This window comes from Cebus imitator, unplaced genomic scaffold, assembly GCF_001604975.1.
Source record: "Cebus imitator isolate Cc_AM_T3 unplaced genomic scaffold, Cebus_imitator-1.0 Scaffold442, whole genome shotgun sequence".
NCBI lineage: Eukaryota > Metazoa > Chordata > Mammalia > Primates > Cebidae > Cebus > Cebus imitator.
This window is the reverse complement of record NW_016107757.1, coordinates 1336048-1362228: the sequence shown is the minus strand read 5'-3', so window position 1 is coordinate 1362228 and position 26181 is coordinate 1336048. Positions and strand designations below refer to the sequence as shown.

The window sequence follows — 26181 nt, the reverse complement described above, 5'->3', positions numbered from 1 at the left end:
TCCGTGCGCCGCCACCAGATGGCGCGGTGGGCCCGCCGTTCACGGCTACGCAAGGGCGGGTGGGGAGGGAGTGAGGACTTCGGTTGCCTTGGAAACGCAGGCCCCGCCAGCTACTGCAGTGGAGCGGGCGGGCCTGGTAGGCGGGCTGAACTGGAGTGCAGGCTGTCGGCTTATGGCCCCGGGTATCCGCCCCCGGAAGCTGGGGAAGGGGTATCAGGAGACTGGCTGGCCTTCTTTCTTGGCCCCTGACTCCTTCCAGTCTGACACTGAAGACTTTACAAATATCCCCGTCCCCTCCCACCACGGGCCCCTTTCCTCGCGGCCTGGGCTTGCGCCACTTCGAGATCTTCCTGGGGGTCGCGCCCTCCTGGTCTCGTCCACGAGGCGCCGTTCTTGGGCCGTTAGGAGCTGCTGGGAAGGGCTCTGACAGACCCACCCCTCTTCACCCAGGAGATGAGAAGGAGGGCAGGCCTTCTTAATCTGATCAGAGTGTTAACTCGTCGCTCACCACCTTGGTAGAAGCCCTGGATACACTGCCTGCCCTCTCGGAAAGCAGGCTCTGAATTTGATTCCGGTTTGTAACCTTGACGGTGCCCTCACACAGCCCCTACCACGCGCAGATGCGGAGTAGACTACGAATGCCTTCCCTTCTTATGAGGCTTTATCACTTGACAGTTTTCCCAAAGCGTCGGAGCCTCATGATAGCCCGGACAGCAGCTAGGACAGATGGAGAAGGAAACAGCTCAGAGGTTCAGAGGCTTGGCCGAGGTTATACAGCTCCGTGCAGGGGCTGGGACTCGGCTCGGTCTAGCTTCTCTTAGGGCCTCTCTCATCAAATTCCGAGTCTAGTGAATTCTTTCTGAGTGAGGACCTCACATATTCTTGTTTCCTTCTCCATACCAGCTCTTCATACGTGCTAAGTGTGTTGTTGATGTCTTTTCTCCTCATATCCAAATTCATAGACTGGTTTCAACTTCTTGCTCTAGATACTACAACATTCTTCTAAAGATAACAGTTGGTTTCTTTCATGAATTTTTTTGGGGGGGGACCGAGTCTCTCTGTTGCCCAGGCTGGAGTGCAGTCGTGTGATCTCAGCTTACTGCCCCCTCGCCTTCTGGGTTCAAGCAATTCTCCTGCCTCGGCCTCCCGAGTACCTAGGATCACAGGCACCACCACCACGCCTGGCTAATTTTTATATTTTTAGTAGAGATGGGGTTTCACCATCTTGGCCAGACTGGTCTCGAACTCCTGACCTCGTGATCCACCCACCTCAGCCTCTCAAAGTGCTGGGATCACAGGTGTGAGCCACTACACCTGGCCTTTTTAGGAATCTGTCACATTTTTCCAGTACCATGTTTGTTTCCTCACTCCCTTCCTTATCCCATAATTTTCAGCTGGGCAAGAGAGAGAGTTGAGCACGTGATTAGGAGATGGGGAAAAGTGCCCTGTCTAAGCCATAGAAAACAAAAAGGAAAAGAAAGATTCCTGCTATGACAGAGGAGAAAAATAATGACTGGATATTTATCAGTCTATGTGATAATTGCTGAAATAGACTGATGATTGCCTTATAGCCACCTCCAGAAGATCCTCTTTAGACTCACTACTGCTCTTTGAAGGTGGAAAGAAGCCTTTTTATTCTCCACCATCAGAGTATGAAATTATTGCATATTTTCTCCTTATCCTCACAATAATATTTTCATAGTTTTCTTTTCTTTGTTGATATTTCTAAAACTGAAAGACAGTTAAGACTTGGAAAAAAGGTAGTTCTGGTTACTAGAGAAGTTAGTGTAATATACTGCATTTCAAACTTTGATATTAGCAATTCTGGATCAGAAGACGGACTAATTTTAAAGCTAAGACTCCAATATAATTTGGGTACTACAGTAGAAAAATGTGCCACTGACTGAAGGATTGGCATTGGTGAAGAAAATACATGGAGAAAATACATTTACATCATCAACCATCCAAGTGAAACTCGAAAATGCCACTTATCTAGATATTTTTAAATACCTTGATTTTAAAATATGATTTTAACACATTTCCAAACCAGATGAATTTTACATTTTAACACTATTTTGGGCCATATCATATATACATAATGTATACAAAAAGAGGTCTCGATTTTTAAAACTAATGCTTAAGTGGTACTATTACTATGAAATGGCTTTAAATTAATTCAGGATTTTTAAAAACATTTACTGGAAACCATTTTAATTGAGTTAAAAATGTATTCTGTACAATCTTGCTTTCAGGAGCCACAAAATGAATAAAATACCCAGGAACCCCCTGCCCAGTGCCATACCCCCAGTGCCTGTCCCCAGATCAAGACCTAGCCCCCTTCAGCCATCAAAAAGTGCTATCAGCATGTCTGAGAAACTGCCCTACAAAGTCGCTGACATTGGCCTGGCCATCTGGGGATGCAAAGCCCTGGATATTGTGGAGAACCAGATGCTGGATCTGATGTGCATGTGGGAGCTATACTCAGTCCTCTAAGCCCCTGAAGGGTGCCTGCATCACCAGCTGCCTACACAGGACTGTGGAGATGGCCATCCTCATTGAGACCCTCATTACCCTGGGTGCTGAGGTGCAGTGGTCCAGCTGCAACATCTCTACCCAGGACCATGTGGCAGCTGCCATTGCCAAGGCTGGCATTCCAGTGTATGCCTGGAAGGGCGAAATGGAGGAGGGGTACCTGTGGTACACCAAGTAGACATTATACTTCAAAGATGGGCTCCTCAAAATGATTCTGGACGTTGGTGGGGCCCTCACCAACCTCATCCACATCAAGTACCCACAGCTCTTGTCAAGCACGCGAGGCATCTTCGAGGAGTCCATAACTGGGGTCCACAACCTACACAAGATGACGGCCACTGGGATCCTGAAAGTGCCTGCTGTCAATGTCAACAACTCCATCACCAAGAGCAAGTTTGACAACCTCTCCGGCTGCCGGGAGTCCCTCATAGATGGCAAGTGGGCCACAGACTTGATGATTGCCGGCAAGGTAGCAGTGGTAGCAGGCTATGGCAACATGGACAAGGGCTGTGCCCAGGCCCTGTGGGGTTTCAGGCCCATGTCATCATCATCAAGATTGACCCCATCAACACACTGAAGGCTGCCACAAAGGGCTATGAGGTGACCACCATAGACAAGGTCTGCCAGGAGGACAACACCTTTGTCACCACCACAGGCTGTGTCAACATCATCCTTGGCCAGCACTTTGAGCAAATGAAGAATAATGCTATCATGTGTAACACTGGACACTTTGACATGGAGACTGATGTAAAGTGGCTCAACAAGAAGAGTGTGGAAAGGGTGAACATCAAGCCCCAGGTAGACCAGTATTAGCTGAAGAATGGGCACCACATCATCCTGCAGGCTGAGGGTCGGCTGGTGAATCTGGGTTGTGCCGTGGACCACACCAGCTTCATGATAAGTAACTCCTTCACCAGCCAAGTGATGGCGCAGATTGAGCTGCAGACCCACCCAGACAAGTACCACGTTGGGGTTCTCTTCCTGCCCAAGAAGCTGAATGAGGCAATGGCTAAAGCCCACCTGGACAAGCTGAATGTGCAATTGACCAAGCTGACTGAGATGCAGGCCCTTTACCTGGGCATTCCCGTGATGGCCCGTTCACACCAGATCACTACCACTACTGAAAGCCAGACCTGCCCTTCACCTTCCAACTGTTGTCCTTGTCCAGTCCCTGTCTCTCCTCCCTAAGAGCAAATAGCACCAGTGATTGGTTTGTCAGTGTCCCTTATTGACTCCCTGGGGCTGGTCACTCAGTTTTTGGCCTCTGCTGCATCCCTCATACAGCATTCCAAGTGTGGCAAGGGGAATTGAGAGGCTCCTCCTGAAGCCCTGGTCATGATAGAGGTACAAGGAAGACAGCCACAGGGAACTAGGAATTCAGTGGTCTTGAAACTGCTCATTAAGTTAGTCCTTCCTTTGCCTGGAAGTCAGTAATGGAGTCACAAAACCCATATACTTTACCATCTAGGCCTTCACCCCGTCTGTGGACTTATACACGTGTGCTTGGTTTATAGGTTCAATAATACCTCAGCCCATGACAGATAAGAAGCAGCTATACTGAAGGGCAAGGAAGAGCTGTTGTTTGAATTTTCCTGAGAGCCTGGCTTAGTGCTGGACCTTCTCTTACACCTCATAACAATGAGATTTGGTACTTTTAGTCCCTGTTTTATAGGAATTAGAATAGACTATTAAGGGACAACTGAGAAAGGACAGAGAACTGACAGCCAGAGGTAGAGAGTGGCCATAAAAACATGAAAGCAAGCATAGATCTACTACCACTTTGTAACAAGATAGTTCCTATCACAACCCTGGGTCAAAAAGAGAATAATTTGGTCTATAATGTTTATGTTTAAAAAAAAAGCAGGAAGGTGGGTAAATAAAAATCTTGGTGTCTAAAAAAACAAAAAGAAAAAACAACTAGGAATACAGCTTACCAAGGAGGTAAATGAGTTCTACGATGAGGATTATAAAACACTGCTGAAAGAAATCAGAGATGAACACAAACAAATGGAAAAACATTCCATGCTCATGGATTGGAAGAATCGATGTTAAAATGGCCATACTGTCCAAAGCAATTACAGATTCAGTGCTATTCCTATCAAACTATCAATGTCATTTTTCATGGAATTAGACAAAACTATTCTAAAATCCATGTGAAACCAAAACAGAACCTTCATCACCAATTCAACCCCAAACAATAAGAGCAAAGCCAAAGGAATCACACTAACCAACTTCAAACTATATTACAAAGCTGAAGTAACCCAAACATGGTACTGGTACAAAAATTGACATATAAACTAATGGAACAGGTTAGAGAACCCAGAAATAAAGCGACACACTACCAGATCTGTGACAATGACAATAACAAACAATAGGGAAAGGACTCCCTATTAAATGGTACTGGGATAACTGGCTAGCAGAAGATTAAAACTGGACCCTCTTCCTTTTACCACATACAAAAATTAACTCAAGATGAATTAAATACTTAAATGTAAGACCTAAAACAATAAACACTGTGGAAGAAAACCTAGAAAATACCGTTCTGGACATTGGTCTTGGCAAAGAATGTACGACAAATCCCCAAAAGCAACTGTAACAACAACAAAAAATAGACAAGTGGACTAATTAAAGAGCTTTTGCACAGCAAAAGAAACTGTCATCAGAGTAAACAGACAACCTGCAGAATGGGAGAAAATATTCACAAACCATGCATCCTTAAAAGGTCTAATATCCAGAATCTATAAGGAACTTAATTCAGCAAGCAAAAAGCAAATAACACCACTTAAAAACAGGCAAAGGACATGAACAGATACTTTGCAAAAGAAAACATACATCAGGCCAACAAATATATGAAAAAATGCTCATCATCACTAATCATTAGATAAATGCAAATCAAAACTACAACGAGATACTATCCCACAGCAATCAGAATGGCAATTATTAAAAAGAGAAAAAACAGATGTCAGTGAGGTTCAGAAGAAAAGGGAACACTTATGGTGGGAATGTTAAAGAACATGTGGAAAGCATTGTGAAGATTTCTCAAAGAACTTAAAACAGAAATACCATTCAACCCAGCAATCCCGCTACTATACTTAGGGTACATACCCCAAAGAAAATAAATCATTCTACGAAAAAGACACGTGTACTCATGTTCATCGTGGCACTATTCACAGTAGCAAAGACATAGAATCAACCAAGATGCCAATCAATGGTAGACTAGATAAAGAAAATGTAGTACACATACACCATGGACTGCTACACAGCCACAAAAAGAACAAAATCGTGTCCTTTGCAGCAACATGGATGCAGCTGGAGGCCATTTTCCTAAGCAAACTAATGCAGGAACAGAAAAGCAATATTGCATGTTCTTATTATAAGTGGGAGCTAAATGTTGAATACACATGAACACAATGATGGAAACAATCGACACTGTCTATTACAAGCCATAAATGGTGAAAAAAAAAAAAGTACAAATTGCTGTGGGGCCACAAGGCGAGGTTATTTATCACTAGTTAGGACAATAAGAAGAGGCTTCTCAAGAAGATGAATTTAAATATTAAAGGATACAACATCTGTTTTTGAATTCCCAAAGATGAGGGTTTATTGAAGTAGTTACGTGTCACTAGCATTAAAGGAATTGTACTTTGTTGAAGATGAGTACCATGAATGTTTTTGAATATGTATGTCAGCCTTGCAATTAACATTATAGTGAAGTATGTACCTTTTAAGTTAGATTGCTCTTTAATAAGGCTTTTGGAAGTACTGCATTACTACCATACTACTACTTTTATTAGCCTTACAGTTTATAGCTGAGAATCCAATAAAATTTGGGAACTGCAGTTCAAAACTGTGCAGTTAATGGCTCAGTTTCTAGCTAGTTAGTGGCTGAGCCATGACTAGACTTCAAGACATCTAGCACCCAAATAGAAATATTTTATATCATACTGTTATGCCTTGATGGAATCTTATTCCGAACTTCTGCCATTACTAATGCTATTAACTAAATATCTTTCATTTTAATGTACATTTATGTAAAACATTAGCTATCAAACCTCAAGATCCATTTTATATGTCCAGAAAGGTATTAGGGCAGAACTGCCATCCCTCCCAGCCTCCACAGAATTATGTGCAGTGGCTCATGCCTGTAATCCTAGCACTTTCGGAGGCCAAGGTGGGTGAATCGCTTGAGCTCAGGAGTTCAAAATCACCCTGAGAAACATGGCAAAACACTCTCTCTAAAAAAATATAAAAATTAGCCAGGCATGGTGGCATGTGCCTGTAATCCCAGATACTCTGGAGGTTAAACTGGGAGGATGACTTACACTTGGGAGGCAGAAGTTGCAGTGAGCCTGCATTTTAGCCTAGGCACCACTGCACTTTAACCTGGGCAACAGAGCCAGGCTTTGTCTCAAAAAAAAAAAAAAAATCATTTATTTTAAGCTTTCTAGATACTGAGCCAGGATCCTGAGACAGTGCAGGAAGGGACACACTCTATGTTCTATAGGTAACTTTGCAGAGCCAACGCAGTATGGGGTAACAGTATATATGAAAAAAATGATTGCAATATGTCTACTTTTAGTAAACAGACTTCTGACTTTTCACTGAGGGCATTTGGGAAATATTTATTGAAAGATTTTATGACAGAAAATGATTATGGAGTAGATCCTGGAAAGGTGATGTTCACCTGTCCTTACATTATGGTGTATGTTTCAGAGACCCCAAACACAGTTGGGAGAGGAAAACACACATGAACACAAAAGGGAGGTCACATGCTGGGTGAATATCTCCCTAGCATTATCTGTAGGATTTTGCTAGAGTCTTTTAAAGCTGTTCATTTTTTTAAAAGTTCTGCTGCAGTGTGCTTCTTTCTTCCTATCTGTCCGAGTCGGGTCTTGCCTCTTTTATACTTTGTATGAAACCCGGGGGTCATGAAAGCACCATGCACAGGGCAGGCATTGAATAGATGTTTGTAGTTACTGATGGATTCTATGTCCATTTGTCGGATATTCTAAGTGTAACCTTCCTGGAAGATAATTGTATTTACTTTGTGAATATTTTTCTAGGATTATCACCTTTTACTGAGAGAAATCTGGTTGGTCAGGAACTGTGAATCCTCGTAAATGTTTATGAAAGTGCCCATGGTTTATACAGCATTATCAAATGCAAAAATAGATACTGAGATACTATCATTAGCTCATCACAAAAATGCAGCTGTTAAGCAGGAAGTCCAATTGGCTTACTAATTTTCTTAAAGTGTGTGAAACAATGAATCTTAATAGAGTTTATGCTTTAATGGGTCCACATTTTCACTCATTTTATTAAAATCTTTTGCCATGAGCTGCAGTTAAGTAAGTAATTATACATTAGTCAAAGAGTTAAAAACATAAAAGCCAAGTAACTAAGGTAATTCAGCAAGATGAGGTCATTTTTCTTCCAACACCAGATGGGTACCGCAGGTAAAAACCATAACACTTGATCTCTTCCATATGACTTAGAAAGAGATTAATGTTGACATTTAACTTTTAAATAAAATATTTTATAGTAAAAAGTATTACTAAATAGTAAGTTATTGTTTTGAAATGAAACATTTGTCAGTATGCTTTTTGTGCAACAGTCAAGTTTAAAATTCTAATTCTAAAATGGAAAATAATATAAAAATTCAACTCTGCATCTGAAACAAAAGAGTAATCTTTTCTTAGCTGATAATTTTCTGTGAACTGGGGTGGTATCATGATAACACTTTCTGATGTGGAGCCTATTACTCCCAATACTTTCATATTTGAGAAGATACTACTTAATGTACTAAATCTTTTTGTTGTGTCATCTGCATGCTTTTCAGATGGAAAGTATTGTGGTATGTTTGCATTCATGTATAAACTGAAATTTGTTACTGTATAGAGTAGTGCATACTTGGTTAGAAAAATCACAGACATAAAGACAGCCTCACTGGAGGTCTGAGTCTGCAAGCAGCATGTCTATAGAGAAAAAGCATGTTTTCATTTTAACAAGTTTTTCCACTTTGAGGCTGAATAGTCTACAAAGATTTGTGTGGATTGCCAATTCAGTGATCCAAATCAATGAAAGTTGCCAATAGCAAACCTCATGAATTAGTCTTTCCACACATCATCGTACTTGGCAGCCGGCAGACATTCTATGCTTCAGTTACCCAGAATTTGAAGAAGCTTGACCTGGAGCAACAACTAAAGGGAAAGAGGAAGGGGCACTAAACAGAGATAGAGCTACAGATATATGCCCTTCTTCTATATGTCAGACACTATGCTTTAAATATTAGCTTATTTAATCCTTACAATAGCTCTTAGAGTAGAATTGTTATCCTTCTCCCTTGACAGATGATGAAAATGAAGTTCTTCAAAAAGATTAAGTAACCTATTCCAGGTCACACAGCTGGATCTAGGATTAAAGCCCACGTCTGCCTGATTCATTCATGCATCCACTCCTGTATTCATCTGACAAGCATTTATTATTGTGTGTCTGTTGTGCTTGGTGAGGAAATATAGTAGTGCACAAGAATTACATCATCCCCACTCTCATGAGAGTTTCCAGCCATTTAAACAAATAATTGCAAAGGTTATATTATATGCTTTCTACCACACCTAACTACTGATACATTTATTTAAGGCTAGGTACTTATTCTTTTAAGAACAGTGGAAATTAAAAGATAAAAATGTGTTAAGGAAGACTATAATCTGAAAAGTCTATTTTAGGACCCAAACCAAATGCATGAAAGTTCTCCTGCTTACTATAAACATCTGTGAACAGTGGATCTTGATTTTCCCTTTTAAAAAGTATTTTTGATTTTTTATTATTAGGTATAAAATCAATTAATAGCTGATGAGCAGTTATTATTAATACATTATTATTATTCGCATTTGTAAATCTCGATCATTTTAAAAGTACTTCAATGTGTGCTTTTATTTGCTCTTTTTAACAACCGTGCCCAAACCTAATTTTTTGGATCCTGATTCTAATTCGTAAGTCTTTTGGATCCTAGCTTCTTCGTGCTCATAGAAAATTGTGGTTTTGTTTTTATTTTCTTTGAAAAATTAATAGACATTTAATTAATGTCTCTCTGCCAAATACTATGGAGAAATAAAATGATTGAAAAAGCTCAGTTCTTTGCTCTTAAAAGAGCTAGATAGGGGCAACAGATATAGATGAATAACATAAGAGAGGGGGTCTCTCAGAAAGTTTTGTGTGGAGAAAATGCTATACGTGGGCTAAACATGGAATTCACCCAGAATCAAAAATCCAATCATTTCATGATGTTCCACCATTGCGATGAATGTTAGATCTGAGGACATGGAAACAATCAGGATAGAAAGCCAGTATTAAGTCCCAGAGGTACTACCCTACCTAGAGTAAACAAAAATAGGGAGGAAAAGATGGAATTTTTCACTTTTCCTATGTCTCTTTTCTAAACAGGTATATTTCTTAATAGCTAACCCGCACAATGGAAAACTCAGGGAAAGCAAACAGAAAGGATACACATGATGGGCCACCAAAAGAAGTTAAATTGCCTACCAGTGAAGCACTTCTAGACTATCAGTAAGTTTTTATTCTGAAATCTGAAAGTTGCCATATATAAAGGGCAGTCATTGTTAAGACTCACATAACTCCAAATGGAAATGATGCATGCAGCAGCTGCCAGAAGAATAGATGTGGATTTGGAAGCATAATTGCACTCTTGTGCTATGCACATATTTTTAAAGGTTTTTGAAACTTTTAATATAACATAGTCCAAGTAGTACCTATGACTACTTAGACTATGTTATGAAATGAAATGAAAGCTGCTATGAAACAGCTTTCATTAATGTGGTATTGGCTCCCTCAATTGTATTATTGGTTACTCTCACCAATGCATACAACAGCTTGCTAGCTTACCTCTTAAAATACAACATAAAATGGTTAGTTTACATTTATAGAGAGTAGAAGAGGCTGGATGTTGTGTTTAATGCCTGTAATCCCAGCACTTTAGGAGGCCAAAGTGGGAGGATCGCCTGAGGTTCGCAGTTTAAGAACCAGCCTGGCCAACATGGTGAAAACAGGTATCGACTAAAATCAAAAAATTAGCCAGACATGGTGGCGTGTGCCTGTAATCTCAGCTACTTGGAAGACTGAGGCAGAAGAATTGCTCAAACCTGGGAGGTGGAGGTTGCAGTAAGCCCAGATCACACCACTGCATTCCAGCCTGGGCAACAGAGCAAGACTCCATCTCAAAAAAAAAAAAAAAAAAAAAAAAAAAAAGAATGGAAGAGAAAATTTCCCTTTATGTGACCTTTTATTTCTTAGACATTGCAACTTACATTTTCCTAAACGGCTACATATAAAATCCAAATGATTTACAGAAAATTCTTTTAATAACATTTCATAATGTCTCATTCCTAGGAGCTGGAGACAAAAGTACAGGTAATATTTATTCTATGTTTATGTTTTATTCCAACAAATAGCTCCTTGAGGGTTGTGAACTTTAGCTTTTGGCACGAGGTAGGTGTTTAATGTGTAATTCTTAGAGAATTAATAGATAAGTGTTAGTCTTTTCTCACATAAAGCTGAAATGTGCTTCATTCATGTATTCATTCAATATGTACTTGAGCGTCTACCAAGTGCAAATCAAGTGCTGGGTACGGAAGTATAGAAGCAAACAGGATCACATGGTTCCTGCCTTGATGAAGCATGGGAGACAGACAATAAGCACTAATCTGAGCTTCAAAAAAAAATGACAGGACAGTGTGGTGGCTCACGCCTATAATCCCAGCACTTTGAGAGGCCAGCGTGGGTGGATGAGCCCAGGAGTTTGAGATCAGCCTGAGCAACATGATGAAACCCCATCTCTACAAAATAACAATTAGTCCCTCCTATTTAGGAGGTGGAGGTGGAGGTGGGAGGATTGCCTGAACCCAGGGAGGTCAAGGTTACAGTGAGCCATGATTGTGTCACTGCACTACAGCCTTGGTGACAGAGAGAGATCCTGTCTCAAAAAAAAAAGTTACATGACTATAATAAAGGTACTATAAAAGAAAAATGTAGGGTGCTGTTTAACAGCATAACTAAAGGATTTGACCTAGACAGAGGGGTTAGGAAAAGGTTGCTTGAGAAAGCTTCGAGCTGATTTCTGGAAAAGGAACGCGCGTTATGTATTTATGCATTCCATGTGTTCCTCAGTGACAGAACTGTTGTCACATGACAAATAGCCAGGACACTCTCTCTCATCATCTGAGGAAGGATTGTCCAGGAGTCCCCTGGTAGCCTCTTATACCTCTTTCAGCTCCTAATAAAGCAGTGAGCACAGAGTAGGCAGTTAATTTATGGTTTTTGAGCAATTGACCTTTTTTCCAAATTTATCCCAAGAAAGTCTTGAACTTCTATGGTTGTTTGAGAAGAGCTGATACTACCAATGTTCAGTCTATAAAATTATCATCTCTGAATAATGATTGTTTTTCTTTTCTCAACTATCCTTATTTTCCCTTCATTTCCCTGCAATAAGTATGGATATAGATGTAGAAATAGGTGAGAATATGGTTATGAGTAAAAAAATGCAGATGATATAGATTTTTTGAAAGTCAAGTTTATTTGTATCAATGATTTGTTGGTTGGTTGGTTTTTGAGACAAGAGTCTTGCTCTGTCACCCCCAGGCTGGAGTGCAGTGGCATGATCTCAGCCCACTACAACCCCCACCTCCCAGGTTCAACTGATTCTCCCACCTCAGCCTCCCAAGTAGCTGGGATTACAGGCACACGCCAACATGCACACTAATTTTTTGTATTTTTAGTAAAGATGGGTTTTCGCCATGTTGGCCAGGCTGGTCTTCAACCCCTGATCTCAGGTGATCTGCCCACCCTGGCCTCCCAAAGTGCTGGGATTACAGGTATGAGCCATGTTTGTTTGTTTTTATAGAGACAAGGTCTCCCTACGTTGACCATGCTTGTCTCAAAACTCCTGGGCTCAAGTGATCAGCCCATCTCGACCTCCCAAAGTGCTAGGATTACAGGCGTGAGCCACGGGGTCTAGCCAAGATTTGTGTTTTTATATGGATAAAGCAGTTAAAATATTTTAGGTGAAGGAAAAATATAGCGGGACATTTGTGCTTGGCTCTCCCTCAACAAACTGTGAGCTCCTTGAAGACTGTTGTTTACTCCTGTCTATACCTCTAGTAACTATCACAGCCTGATATATAGTATGAGCTCAGAGTTTCTTTGTTGAGTAAATATTGTTGGATCTTGTCTGAAAGCAAAATCACACTCATGAAACCAAACACAATATTATTGTTGCCTGTTGATACAAGAAATAAAATTTTTAACGTATTAACACTCAGTGATGAAATGCCCACCAATAAACAAGCTCTTTCTTACCTACTGGTGAGTATAGATTGTTAATATTCTGAAAACATCTGCAACAAAGCAATCCTGCCCTTTTATCAAGTAATTTCAAGGATATAGGAACTCTTTCCCAGAATGCAAGGTCACGAACTTCTATGGTTGTTTGTGAAGAACTGATATTGCCAATACTAAATCTATAACGTGATCATCTCTAAGTATTGGTAGTTTTTATTTTCTCCTTTATACTTGTTGTCTCCCAGGTTTCTACATTAAATATTGGTAGAGATATAAAAAAACAGATGTTGCTACGTTTATGGGTTTAAAAAAAAACCCCACAAAAATATAGGTTTTTTGGAATTCAAATTAATTTGTTTTCCTTCCCAGAATTTTCAATGAAATTGCATGAGTGGGGGGAACACTGAAACATTACTAACATTTTAACAACATAGAGAGAGGGGCAAAAGGTGACATATTGTATTACTAACAATTTAGTGTCACTGTGCTTTAGAATAGTACCATATCCTTTTCAAATTCCTTTAATGTATATTGGTTTTTTTATCACCCCACTTGCTTCAGCACTTAGTGTGACATTTCAGATTCTAGGGCACTGAGTAGATGGGGAGATATTAAAAAGGAAGAAGTGTATAGAGAACAATGATGCTTGAAGTCCCCATAATAGCGTCGAGTTCTGAAATTAAGCTTCATCTGCTTCCTGGTAAAATACGCCTCTCATGAAGCCAGAGAAGCCAAAGAAGACTCAGCTAAATTAGACCCCCAGGTACCATGAGCGCCACAAGGGGGCCAGTGAAGCTGCCAAAACATTTAGGGCATTCAAAATTCCCCCGAGGCCTGCTGCTGCCACTCACATCATCCGGAACTACTCACTGCAGAAATGGACAAGAGCCTGAGGCCATTTGCTCCTAAATGCTCTGAGGGAGGGGTGGTTGTCTTAAGTGTGGGGTTGCCAGATGTATCAAATAGAAATAAAGGCTGCCCAATTAGAGTTTCAGAGAAACAGCAAATAATTTTTTTAGTATAAATATGACCCATGAAGTTGGGTTAGGGCAGCACGTGGTCTCCAGCCCAATAATTGCATGCTCAGTCATCACCAAGGAAAGCTCTCAGCCACAGCCAGAAAATTTGTCAATTGCCCTTTCTCTTTGAGGAAGACGCGGTCGTAGCTGTTGCGGATTGTTGGTTCGCACGCCCTTGCTCCTGACTCACCACTGTTCACTCTTGCTGAGGAACAAGTTGGTCAGGAAGCCGCACAGCAGCCATGGCTTTTAAGGACACCAGAACAACACCCATGGAGCTGGAGGTGGCAATTTACCAAATTCGAATCACTCTAACAAGCCGCAAGATAAAATCCCTGGAGAAGGTGTGTGCTAACTTATCAGAGGAGCAAAGGAAAAGAATCTCAAAGTGAAAGGACCAGTTTGAATGCCTACCAAGACTTTGAGAATCACTGCAAGAAAAACACCTTGTGGTGAAGGTTCTAAGACATGGGATCATTTCCAGATGAGAATCCACAAGTGACCCATTGACTTGCACAGTCCTTCTGAGATTGTTAAGTAGATTACTTTCATCAGTATTGAGCCAGGAGTTGAGGTAGAAGTCACCATTGCAGATGCTTAAAGTCAGTTATTTTAATAAATTGATTATGAGTTAAAAAAAAAATTGTCCATTCACAAGCCCATCTATAGACTCAGTTTAACCAATGAAGACCACATCTTGAGATTCATTTGCTTGCTCTACCCATGTAACGAAGTAGTATTACTATATTTATAATTGCAGAAATTATGTGAGTAATTTGCACATTTGCATTTATTCTTTTCAGATAATTTTCATTTATAATACTTTTTTTAATCTCCTGAAAAACAGGAGGTAGAGAAGGCACTCCTTCAAAATTTTTGCACAAACGTAAGCTTTAAGTAAGAAGTCAAAGATAAGCCAGGTGTAGTGGTGCACATCTGTAACCCCAGCTACTTGGGAGGCTGAGGTTGGAGGATTCCTTGCGCCCAGGAGTTCAAGCCCAGCCTGAAGAGCACAGCACCTTATTTTCTTACTATTTTGTGTAGCCCACCTATCTATAATAGTCCCCTCCATTCACAGTCCTTTTTATATTCTTATTTTCCCCATGGTATTTATCATAATGTATAAACAATATGTTTCAATATATGTACGGGTTTACTTCTTATTAACCAGTAAAAGGTATTCCTTGAAGGCAAGGATCATGAAGGTGTTGTCAAAAATTATAGGCCGAGCACAAGTGGCTCACATCTGTATTCTCTCTAATTTGGGAGGCCAAGGTGGGTGTATCACTTGAAGCCAGGAGTTCAAGACCAGACTGGCCAACATGGTGAAACCTCATCTCAGCAAAAAATTCAAAAATTAGCTGGGCATGGTGGCACGTGCCTATAATCCCAGCTACTGGTGCGGTAGGGGGCTAAAGTGGGAGAATAGCTTGAACCTGGGAAGGGGAGGTTGCAGTGAGCCAAAATTGTGCCACCGTACTCCAGCCTGAGTGACAGAGCAAGACTGTTTCCAAAGGGAAAAAAAAAAANAAAAAAAAAAAAAAAAAAAAAAAAAAAAAAAAAAAAAAAAAAAAAACTATCTCTATAATGCCTAAAACAATGCTGGGCACCTAGTGGCAGGTCTTTAAATCTACATTGTATATATGACTGTTTGAAAGGGAATACTGGTCCATTTAAATTGCAGAATTTTGGAACTGAAAAGAAAGCATAGAGTTCACTCCATCAATCCTCTTATTTCGGGAACAGTAAGCCAAAGCCTAAAGGTTAAATATCCCTAGAGAACTGGAAAACCAGCTCTAAAATTCAAGTTTCATAATATCCAAACAGAGCTTTTTATGACCAGTAAAGGATTTTTCTTAATGTTGCATTTTCTCATTATTGGGAAAGAAAGAGCCTGCTTTTTCTCTCTACTGAGTATACAATGTCACAAATATAACTGACGTCTGGGGGGAAGGGCTAAAAACATAAAGCTCAATTCAACTGATATTTACTAAGCATTTACTTTATGCTAGAAGCATTCACATATGCTTTCTTATTTTAATCCTTATGAAAATATGCAGAACTAGGTATTCTTATCCCATTTGACAGCTTGGACATTTAGGCACAGGGAATTGACTTGCCTGAGATAATGTAGACAAAAAGTGGTAAGGGCAAGATTTAAAACCAGAGTTTCTCATTCTTTAACTACTCTTCTGTTCACTGTACTACAGAGGTGCTGTATTTCTGGTTTTGTTTTGTTTTGTTAATTGAGCCAAAGGGTTTAGATAACACATTTCCTTTGCATTATTTTGGTCTCAGATTTAAAGTTATAAGATTTACTAGGTCATAGTGATACAAGATATACTATAAAATTTTTTAAATTATTTATTTACTTTGAGACAGGATCTCACTCTGTCGCCCAGGCTGGAGTGCAGTGGCATGATCTTGGCTCACTGCAACCTCCACCTCCTGGGTTCAAACGATTCTCCTGCCTCAGCCTCCTGAGTAGCTGGGACTATAGGTCTTCGCCACCATACCTGGCTAATTTTTGTATTTTTAGAAGGACAGGGTTTCACCATGTTGGCCAGCCTGGTCTGGAACTCCTGTCCTCAAGAGATCCACCTGCTGGCTGGACACAGTGGTTTATGCCTGTAATCCCAGCACTTTGGGAGGCTGAAGTGGGTGGATCACTTGATGTCAGGAGTTCAAGACCAGTCTGGTCAACATGGAGAAACCCCTGTCTCTACTAAAAATAGAAATATTAGCCAGGTGTGGTGGCAGGTGCCTATAATCCCAGTTACTCAGGAGGCTGAGGCAGGAGAATCACTTGAACCCAGGAGACAGAGGTTGCAGTGAGCCAAGATCACGCTACTGCACTCCGGCCTGGGCAACAGGGCAAGACTCCATTTCAAAAAAAAAGATCCACCTGCCTCAGCCTCCCAGATGCTGGGATTACAGGTGTGACTCACCATACCCAGCAAATTTTTAAAGAGATATACTATACTTAAAACCTCAAATAGCTATCAAATAGCCTATACAAAAGACTTTCTACACTTTTCTCTCATACCTAACAGACACTCAACAAATAGTTGTTGAGTATTAAAGAAATGTATTTGTGCCAGAAAAGAAGTTTTTACTATTTGTAGAAGAGAGGGCATGCTAATGAACTTGAACCAATAGGCATGCCTAGTTTACCTTAATATTTCAAGAAAGTGTGCTGGCCCTTATAACGTCTTAGTTTTGTTTATCATTTTTGTCTGAATATTTTTAGAATTCTAGAAAGCATGTTTTCTGTATGCCCTCTCCTTGTTTTCCTTTAGGCCAAATTATTTATACACAATTCGAAAGTATGAAATTATAACTATAAAATATGAACAGGGGTTTTTTTTTAAAAGAAAAAAACAACCTTGAAGTTATCTTTCCAATATATATTTTAGTGAGTTAAATAGATTCAGAAACAGAAAACCATTTGGGAAGGGTTTTTATCCCTAAATGTGTTTTCATAATGTATTTAATCACTTCAAATACTTTTTAAATTTTTCTTATGAATTTTTCCTAAGATAAATGATTCTAACACATTTTATCTTTGTTGATTCCCAGATGTCAAATACAGGAAAATGCAGTAGAGCGATTCATGTTTCAAATAAAGACACTTAGGGAAAAGAATCAAAAATATCATGAAAGAGTGAGTATAAAATTTAGAACCTATATATAGTCATTAAACATTTATACTCATGCTTTCAAAAAATGTGGATTATAGTGAAATACACTCTAGGAAATTATCTTCTTGAAAGCTTGGAAGTGATTTACTTACAATCTATTTAAGTTTCTTTGTACATGTGTGGCAAGAGGGTACTGCTGTTCCCATTATATTAGTTATAACGTCAATGGAAGATGGGTTGAATTATGTTACTTACATCCTGAAGACACTGAATTTTACATTCAAAATTTTAAAGCTTTGAAACCACATTTATCTTTTGCCTTTTTATTTAACCAAACTATAAAACATTGGTTCTCTATTTTTCATTTCTTTATCTTTTTTCTTTTAGATTTTCAGAGTATGCATATGTAAATACCATTTGAAAAGGACATTCTCAGTTGTTAAAATTATTGATTGCATATTTAAGATGATACAATGTTTTTATTCAATCAGATTAAAATGAATATCAAAAGGGTGCTATATATGACTATCAGGACTAACGGTCAACAGAAATAAAGTTCAGAAGCAGTCAATGACAATTAACATAATTTATCCCTCAAGGTATCTCATGAAGGAAGAAATACTGAGGGTGCCTCCTTTTAACACATTTTATATGGGCCCTGAAACTTCCAGTTAACTTTTATTTTGGCTTTGGTTTAAAAATATATATATATCTACAAATTTTAATAGAGTTTGGAGTCAGAGATCTGAGTTTGCATTCTGACTATACAGCTTATTGCTGATGTCATTTTGGCCAGATTTAGTATGAGTGTAAATTTCCTTTTGTAAAATGGGGATTCCTGTCTTCCCCATAGGGCTAATTTGTTTGTTCATTCAATAAGTATTTAGTGGATGAGACAAGCTAGTGACATAACTGTGACTCTGACACTGTCATGATTCTCAAGGTTCATTCACTTGTAATTGGGACTAAAACAGAAGCTCAGTTTGACCTGTTGCCTGAATACAGGCTCTACAAGAGATCCAGAGCACTAAAGAGAAGTGAGTACCACCAAGGCACCCATGCACATCCTCCAGTGGTCAGCACTGGGACTTGTAGATCAGGACTTGGTTGTGGCAAGTACAGCAATCAGGACTGAGTAATCATGTTCCCCTTAGTCCATCATTTGGAGCCAGAAACAGTTAAAGTTCTTGTTTCCATGAGGATTGGCTCAAGAATCACATTAGTGGACTCAGCAGTGAGGAGCATGAAGAGGCAAATTCTAGCTCCAACTCTGTATCTGAACATCATCCATTTCTTTCCTTTTATGTTGCTACTGCTGTAATTTAAACCACCACCATCTCTTACCCATCCTTCCCCCAAAGCACATTTTCGACAGTGCAACCAGAATTAAATTTTGAATACTGTAAACCTTTCAGAGATGAACATCCGTCAGCGGCTTCCTATTGCACAGAAAATAAAAGCCACTGTCCTCACTAAAGTCTTCAGGGTCCTTCAAAATCTGACCCGTTCACCTCTCAAACCTTGTCTCCAACTGCTGATAGAGGATTTTTTGCTCCTTAGCTCAGCTAGGTCTGGGTTCTTGTCTCAGGACCAGAAAGAAGTAAGTACACAGACATGTGAAGAGTGAGCAAGGCAGGATGTTTTACTCAGTGATGAAACAGTTTTTAGCAGGGAGGGGAAGCAGGGGTGGTCTCCTTACCCAAAGGCAGTAGAGTTCCCAACATGGCTGAGCCCAGGGCTTTTTATGGGTTCAGAATAGGGAGTGTGTGCTCACTGTTTTTTGGGTATGTAAAAAAGGTTAAGGTGGGCACAATAGTGTAGAAAATCAATTAGAAACGGATATTTTCTAAAATCAATTAGAAAATCAATTAGAAACAGGTGTATGTAAAATAGGTGACGGATGGGGACTAATCAGAAGAAAGCAAGCCAAACAGGAAGGCAGGTTCTCAGTCTGGTTGGAGGATATTCACAGGACTGTTTCCAGCTTGAAGGTTGGATTTCACTGAGGTCCCACCCTTTTCTGCCTAGGCATTTGTCTGCCCCCTGCCTCTCTGCTCTACCTTTTGCTTGTCACCTCTTCTTTGAAATCTTGAAAACCAATCTATTTCTTTATGCTTTTACTCATGCTGTTTCCTCTTCCTAGAATGCTTTTTTCTTGGCTAGCTCCTTTTCATTCCCCCAACCTAAGTTGGAATAGTGTGTAAAATTATATCTCCAATATTAAACTGCAAGCTTTTTAGGTAGCAGCAATCCAGTCTTACTTATCTTTGTTTCTCTGGAAGAATCCAGCTTGAGTAGGTGTTCAATAAATATTTGTTGAGTTGATTCACACTAACACTAGTGGAAGGAAAAATGTTTTGTGGTTACAGATATTTAACATGACTCATTAGGAAGATATATTGTTTTCTCTTCAGTTATTTCGAAATCAGAAATGCCCGTCTTCTTTCCCACATAACATCTCTTCCTATGTATATTTAGTTCTGTTTGGATTATCACCTCATTTATTATCTTTCTTTCTCTCGGTCTGCATTCACTGCTCTACCTACCTCATTAGATGTTCCACAGTTCACTATGTCTACTTACTTACCCTCCATTCATTCTTTCATAACTACTATTCCACCACAACTGCTCTAGCAAAAGTTATTAATGACCAATTTTCCAGGTCCATTAGACTCTTTTTAGTCTTTACTTTATCTCTCATCTCTACAGCAGCTGCTCCCTTTATCTTAAAACCCTTTTCTCCTTTGGGTTCCAGGACCTCACTCTATCTTAACTTTTCTCCTACCTCTCTGACCATTTCTTCTCATTTTTTATTCACTGCTCTTTGCCTAGACCCATCCCTTAATTATTACATTTACCAGGGTTCTAATCTCAACCCTTCTCTCTCTAAATCCTTTATGGGGTCATCTCCCTTAACACTATGGCTTCAAATAACCATCCATTTGTTAATAATTTTCATATCTATATGTGATAAAATTTTATCATATTGTACACTGAAAAAAACAAGTTTATGTACAAACAAAAATGAATAGTCTCTAGTTTAGTTAATAACATATCAATGTTAATTTCCTGGATTTGATAATGTACTATAGTTATGTAGAATCTTATCATTGGGGAAAGTAAGGTGAATAGTAGATTGGGATTCTCTGCACTATTTTGGCAACTTCTTTTCTTGTTTTTTGTTTGTTTGTTTGAGACAGAGTCTTGCTGTGTCACCCAGGCTGGAGTGCAGTGGCACAATCTCTGCTCACTACAATCTCCGCCTCCCAGCTTCAAGTGATTCTTGTGCCTCAGCCACCCAAATACCTGGGATTACACAAACATACCACCATGCCCAACTAATCTTTGTACTTTCTGTAGAGATGGGGTTTCACCATGTTGGCCAAGCTGGTCTCGAACGCTTGACCTCAAGTGATCTATTCGCCTCGGATTCCCAAAATGTTGGGATTACAGGCCTGAGCCACTATGCCCAGCATCTTTTCTTATTCTTATGAGTCTTAAAAAGTAAAAGGGTAAATATAAGTTGAAAGAAAACAAAATCGATCTTTTTTATAGCTTATTTATTAAATGTCCTTTTTCCATTTTTATAATGTGATGATTATTCTTACCTCAAGTAGTAATGATTTACCTTACTTTGTAGGATAAACATATTTTTAGCAAATTAGTGGTATATCTAACTAAATTTTGTTTCTTATATTACTCAAAATAGTTTTTGAGATATACTGAATTCTGTAAAATGCTATCAGACACATTCTCCTTCCATTCAAAATTCATATGGGGTTTGATAAATTTAATATAGATAATATTAAATTTATATATAATGTCAAATAATATTTAATGATATTATGCAGGCCAGGCACAGTGGCTCATGCCTGTAATCCCAACACTCTGGGATGCCAAGGCAGGAGAATTGCTTGAGGCCAGGAGTTTTGACACCAGCCTGGGCAACATAGTGAGAGCCCGTTTCTATAAAAAAATTGTAAAAGGTAGCCAGGTGCAATGCTGTGCCCCTGTAGTCCCACCTACTCAGGAGGCTCAGGCAGGAGGACACTTGAGCCCAGGAGTTTGAGGTTACAGTGAGCTATGGCCATGCTACTGCACTCCAGCTTGGGCAACAGACTGAGACCCTGTCTCTGAAAAGGTAAAAATTTTTTAAATTTTGTAAATGAAAACTATCATAGGCTTGAAAAGAATAGTCATTGTGTTAAATATTTGATCTAGGGAATTGGATTTACCTTGAGAAGTATTGTGCCAAGTATGGAAAGAAAAGGAAAATTTCTCTGTATATTATATACATTTCTTTGTAACTTGTATGTAGTGGTTTTAAAATTATCACTATCTTTGGAACTCTTTGCCTACATATCATGGTAAATATTTTGGAGCCGGGATTGAATTTGGAGGCCATTGTTGCCTTACTAAAATTAACTAAGATAAGTAAAATTAGATACCTTAAGATTCAAAACATACTTGATAAAGGAATTTTCTACTTCTACAAAAATAAGTGGAAAAGTCCATATTTAGAAAAAGTATTAGCAGTGCAATAGTTTGGCAAGTGATATTTCCATTACTATTATTTAAGTTTCCATAAATATTTCATTTTAAAATAACATGCCAAAGTAAAATAATTCAATTTATTTATAAGCAAACAAAACATGAATCTATTTCATTCCAGAAAACAGACTATCTGAGAATTGGTTAAGGAGTAGTAAATTATTTATTTTCAGTTGTCAATATTCATTGGCCTTCATTTTTTAGTAAAACTCTATTTTGAAATAAGTATAGATTAACACTAATTTTAAGAAACGATAGAGAGGTCCTGTGTGCCTATTACCTAGCTTCTCATAACGTATTACAAAATCACAGTACAATATCACAACTAGGATATCGACAAGATTACATGGAAAGTCAAGATATAGAATATTTCCATCATCACAAGTATCCTTCATGTGACCCTTTATAGCCACATACTCCCCTCCCAGTTCTGCACCCTCATTAGCCTTGGCAACCATTAGTCTGTTCTCCATTATTATAATGTTACTTCAGGGATGTTACATGAATGAAATCATACAATAAATAATCCTTTGGGACTTGGCTTTTTAAAATTCAGCATAATTCTCTGGAGGTACATCCAGGCTGTTATGTGTGTTATCAGTTAGTGTTTTTGTATTACTGGATAGTAGCATGGTGTGGATGCATCACAGTTTGTTTAACCATTCACCTGGAGGACATCTGGGTTGTTTCCAGTTATTGCACATTTTACATAAAGCTAATATAAACATTCACGGACAGGTATTTGTATGAACAAAAGTCTTCATTTCTTTGGAATAAATGCCCAGGAGTTCAATTGCTGGGTAGTGTGGTAGTTACATGTTAGTTTTTGAACAAACTGTTAAACTATTTTCCAAGCTGGCTATACCATTTTACATTCCCACCATCATATATGAGGGATCCAGTTTCTCCTCATCCTCTCCAGAATTTAGTGTTGGCGCTATGTACTATTTTATGTTAGCCATTCTGGTAGGTGTGTCATGATATCTCAGTGTGGTTTTAATTTGCATTTCCCTAATGGATAATGATGTTGAATCTCTTTGCATGTGCTTGTTTCTCTTTTGCTTATTTTATAATTAGACTTTTTGTACTCTTGAGTTTTATATATATTTATATAATGTATATATTATATATTTTTATTTATATTATTTATATATTATATATATTTATAATATATATTATATATATTATTTATATATTATATATATTATTTATACATTATATATATTATATTTTTATATATACATATTCTTCTAAAAACTAGTCCTTTCTTGGATATGCTATTTGCAAATATTTTCTCCTGGTCTGTAGTTTGTCTTTCATCCTCATAAAAGGAACTGTAACAGAGTAAAAGTTTTTAATTTTAATGAAGTCCAGTTTATCAATTTTTCCTTTTATGGATTGTGCTTTCAGTGTCAAGTTTTCAAACTCTTTGCCTAGCCCTAAGTCCTAAAGATTTTCTCCTATGTTTCATTCTAAAATTTTTGTAATTTCACCTATTATATTTAAATCATGGTCCATTTTGAGTTAGTTTGTATATAAGGTGTGAGGCTTAGATCAAGATTCTTTTTTTATTTTTACCTGCAGATGTCCAGTTGTGTCTGCACCATTAGTTGATAAAACTATCTTTCCTGCACTGAATTGCTTTCATACCTTTGTCAAAAATCAGTTTGGCATTGAATAGGTGCTTCTCCAGGGAAGATACACAAATGGCCAATAAGCATATGAAAAGATGCTCAACATAGTTATTAGAGAAATGCAAATAAAAACCACAATGAGGTACCACTTTGCAGATACAGGATGGCTATAACCAAAAGTGGTCATGAAGATGTGGAAAAATTAGAACATGACCTCATACATGGCTAGTGGGAATGTAAAATTGTTCAGCTACTGTGGAAAACAATTTGACAGTTCCTCAGAAAGACATATAGAATTACCATGTGACCCTGTAATTCTGTTCCCAAAAGGATGAAAAACAAGTATTCAAGTACATGTTACACGCATGTTGATAGTAGCACTATTCAAATAGCCAAATTGAAACAGCCCAAAGGTTCATTAGCAGATGAATGGATAAGCAAATTTTAGTATACACATAAACAATGGTATATTATGTAGTCATAAAAGGGAATGAAGTACTGATACATGCTACAATGTAGACGAACCTCCAAAATATGCTGAGTAAAATATACCAGACACAAAAGGTCAGCATGCTGTATGATTCCATTTATTCCAATATCCAGAAGAGATCAATCCATAGGGACAGAAGAGATTGCTGGTTGCCAAGGACTGAAAGAAAGGGATGAGAGGGAGAAACTGCCTAATGGCTAAGGAGTGTTACTTTGGAATGCTGGAAATGTTTTGGAACTAGATAGAATGTGGTGGTTCTACAACACTGAAAATGTACTAAATGCCACTGAATTGTTCAATTAAAAATAAATATTTAAATTTTAGCACAATTAAAAAAAAATCAGTTGGAGATTTCTGTGGACCTCTTTTTTTTCTTTTTTGAGATGGAGTTTCGCTTTGTTGCCCAGGCTGGAGTGCACTGGCATGATCTCAGCTCACTGCAACCCCCGCCTCCCAGGTTTCAAATGATTCTACTGCCTCAGCCTCCTCAGTAGCTGGAATTACAGGCACCCGCCACGATGCCCGGCTAATTTTGTATTTTTAGTAGAGATGAAGTTTCACCATGTTGGACAGGCTGGTCTTGAACTGACCTCAAGTGATCCACCTGCCTCCGCCTGCCTAAGGGTTGGAATTACAGGCGTGAGCCATAGCACCCGACCTTGTGTGGGTCTGTTTCTGAGTTCTCTATTCTTTCAGTTGATCTCTATTCCTACCCCTCTGCCAATACCACATAGTCTTGATTACTATAGCTATTGAATATGTCTTGAAATAAGGTAAATTAATTCCTCTTACTTTATTGTTGCTTTGCAAAATCATTTTAGCTATACTGGTTCCTTTGTCTTCCCATATAAATTTTAGAATTATCTTGTATATATTTACCCCCACAAGGAAAACTTACTAAGCTTTACATAAGGATTATATTAAAGCTGGTTAACAAAATTGGGATATCTTTACTTATGCTGTCTTCCAATCCATGAGCATGATATGTTTCTCCATTTACTTAGATCTTGTTTTATTTTTATTAATTAATTAATTTATTTATTGAGACAGGATCTCCCTCAGTTGCCCAGGCTTGAAGTGCACTGGCACAATTATGGTTCACTGTAGCCTCGATCTTCTGGGCTCTAGTGATCCTCCCACCTCAGCCTTCCAAGTAGCTGGGACTACGGGCTTGAACCAACACGCCTGGCTAATTTTGAAATTTTTTGTGAAGACAGGTTTCGCCAGGTTGCCCAGGCTGGTATTGAACTCCTGAGCTCAAGCAATCCACTTGCCTTGGCCTCCCAAAGTACAGGGATTACAGGCAAGAGCCACTGTGCCCGGCCCAGGGAGATCTTGATTTTTTTTTAAATCAGCATTTTCTAGTTTTCAGTATACAAGTCCTATACATGTTTTGTTAGGTATTTTCATTGGGTCTAGGATTCTAGATTGACAGTTCTTTTCTTTCAGCACATAAAAAATAATGTGCCACTTCCTGTTACCTTTCTTCCAGCTAGCATGGTTTCTGATGAAAAATATGCTAACATAGTTTGAGTACCCCTTAACTGAAATGCTTGTGACCAGAAGTGTTTCCAGTTTTAGATTCTTTTAGATTTTGGAATATTTGCATATACAGAATGATATATCTTGGGAATGGGACTCAAGTCTAAACATGAAATTCATTTGCATTTCATATACACCTTATACACATAGCCTAAAGTTACCTTTATTTTTCCCTTGGGGATGTTGAATAAACTGTGTTTGGTTTGCCTGCATTTTGACTGCAAGCTGTCACAAGACTTCAGGTGTGGCATTTTCCATTTGTGACATCATGTTAATGCTCAAGAAGTTTCAGATTTTAGGCCGAGCACAGTGGCTCACACCTGTAATCCCAGCACTTTCGAAGGCTGAGGTGCACAGAGCACCTAAGGTCAGGAGTTCAAGACCAGCCTGGCCAATATGGTGAAACCCTGTCTCTACTA

General features: G+C 38.8%; 1 protein-coding gene and 2 pseudogenes across 1 annotated transcript in view; all 3 read left to right on the top strand.

The window, feature by feature from the left end:
* Positions 1-2348: 2348 nt before the first annotated feature.
* Positions 2349-3656, top strand: LOC108290721 (annotated as a pseudogene).
* Positions 3657-5817: 2161 nt separating this feature from the next.
* CCDC83 (coiled-coil domain containing 83) overlaps positions 5818-26181 on the top strand; it is a 56780-nt gene continuing 36416 nt past the window's right edge. Inside the window, exons 1-2 of the mRNA XM_017510669.2 lie at positions 5818-10098; positions 17484-17568. Of these exons, the coding sequence (XP_017366158.1) occupies positions 10004-10098; positions 17484-17568 (180 nt within the window). The 5' untranslated portion in view covers positions 5818-10003. The remainder of the gene's footprint in view (positions 10099-17483; positions 17569-26181) is intronic.
* On the top strand, positions 12537-15194 carry LOC108290743 (annotated as a pseudogene).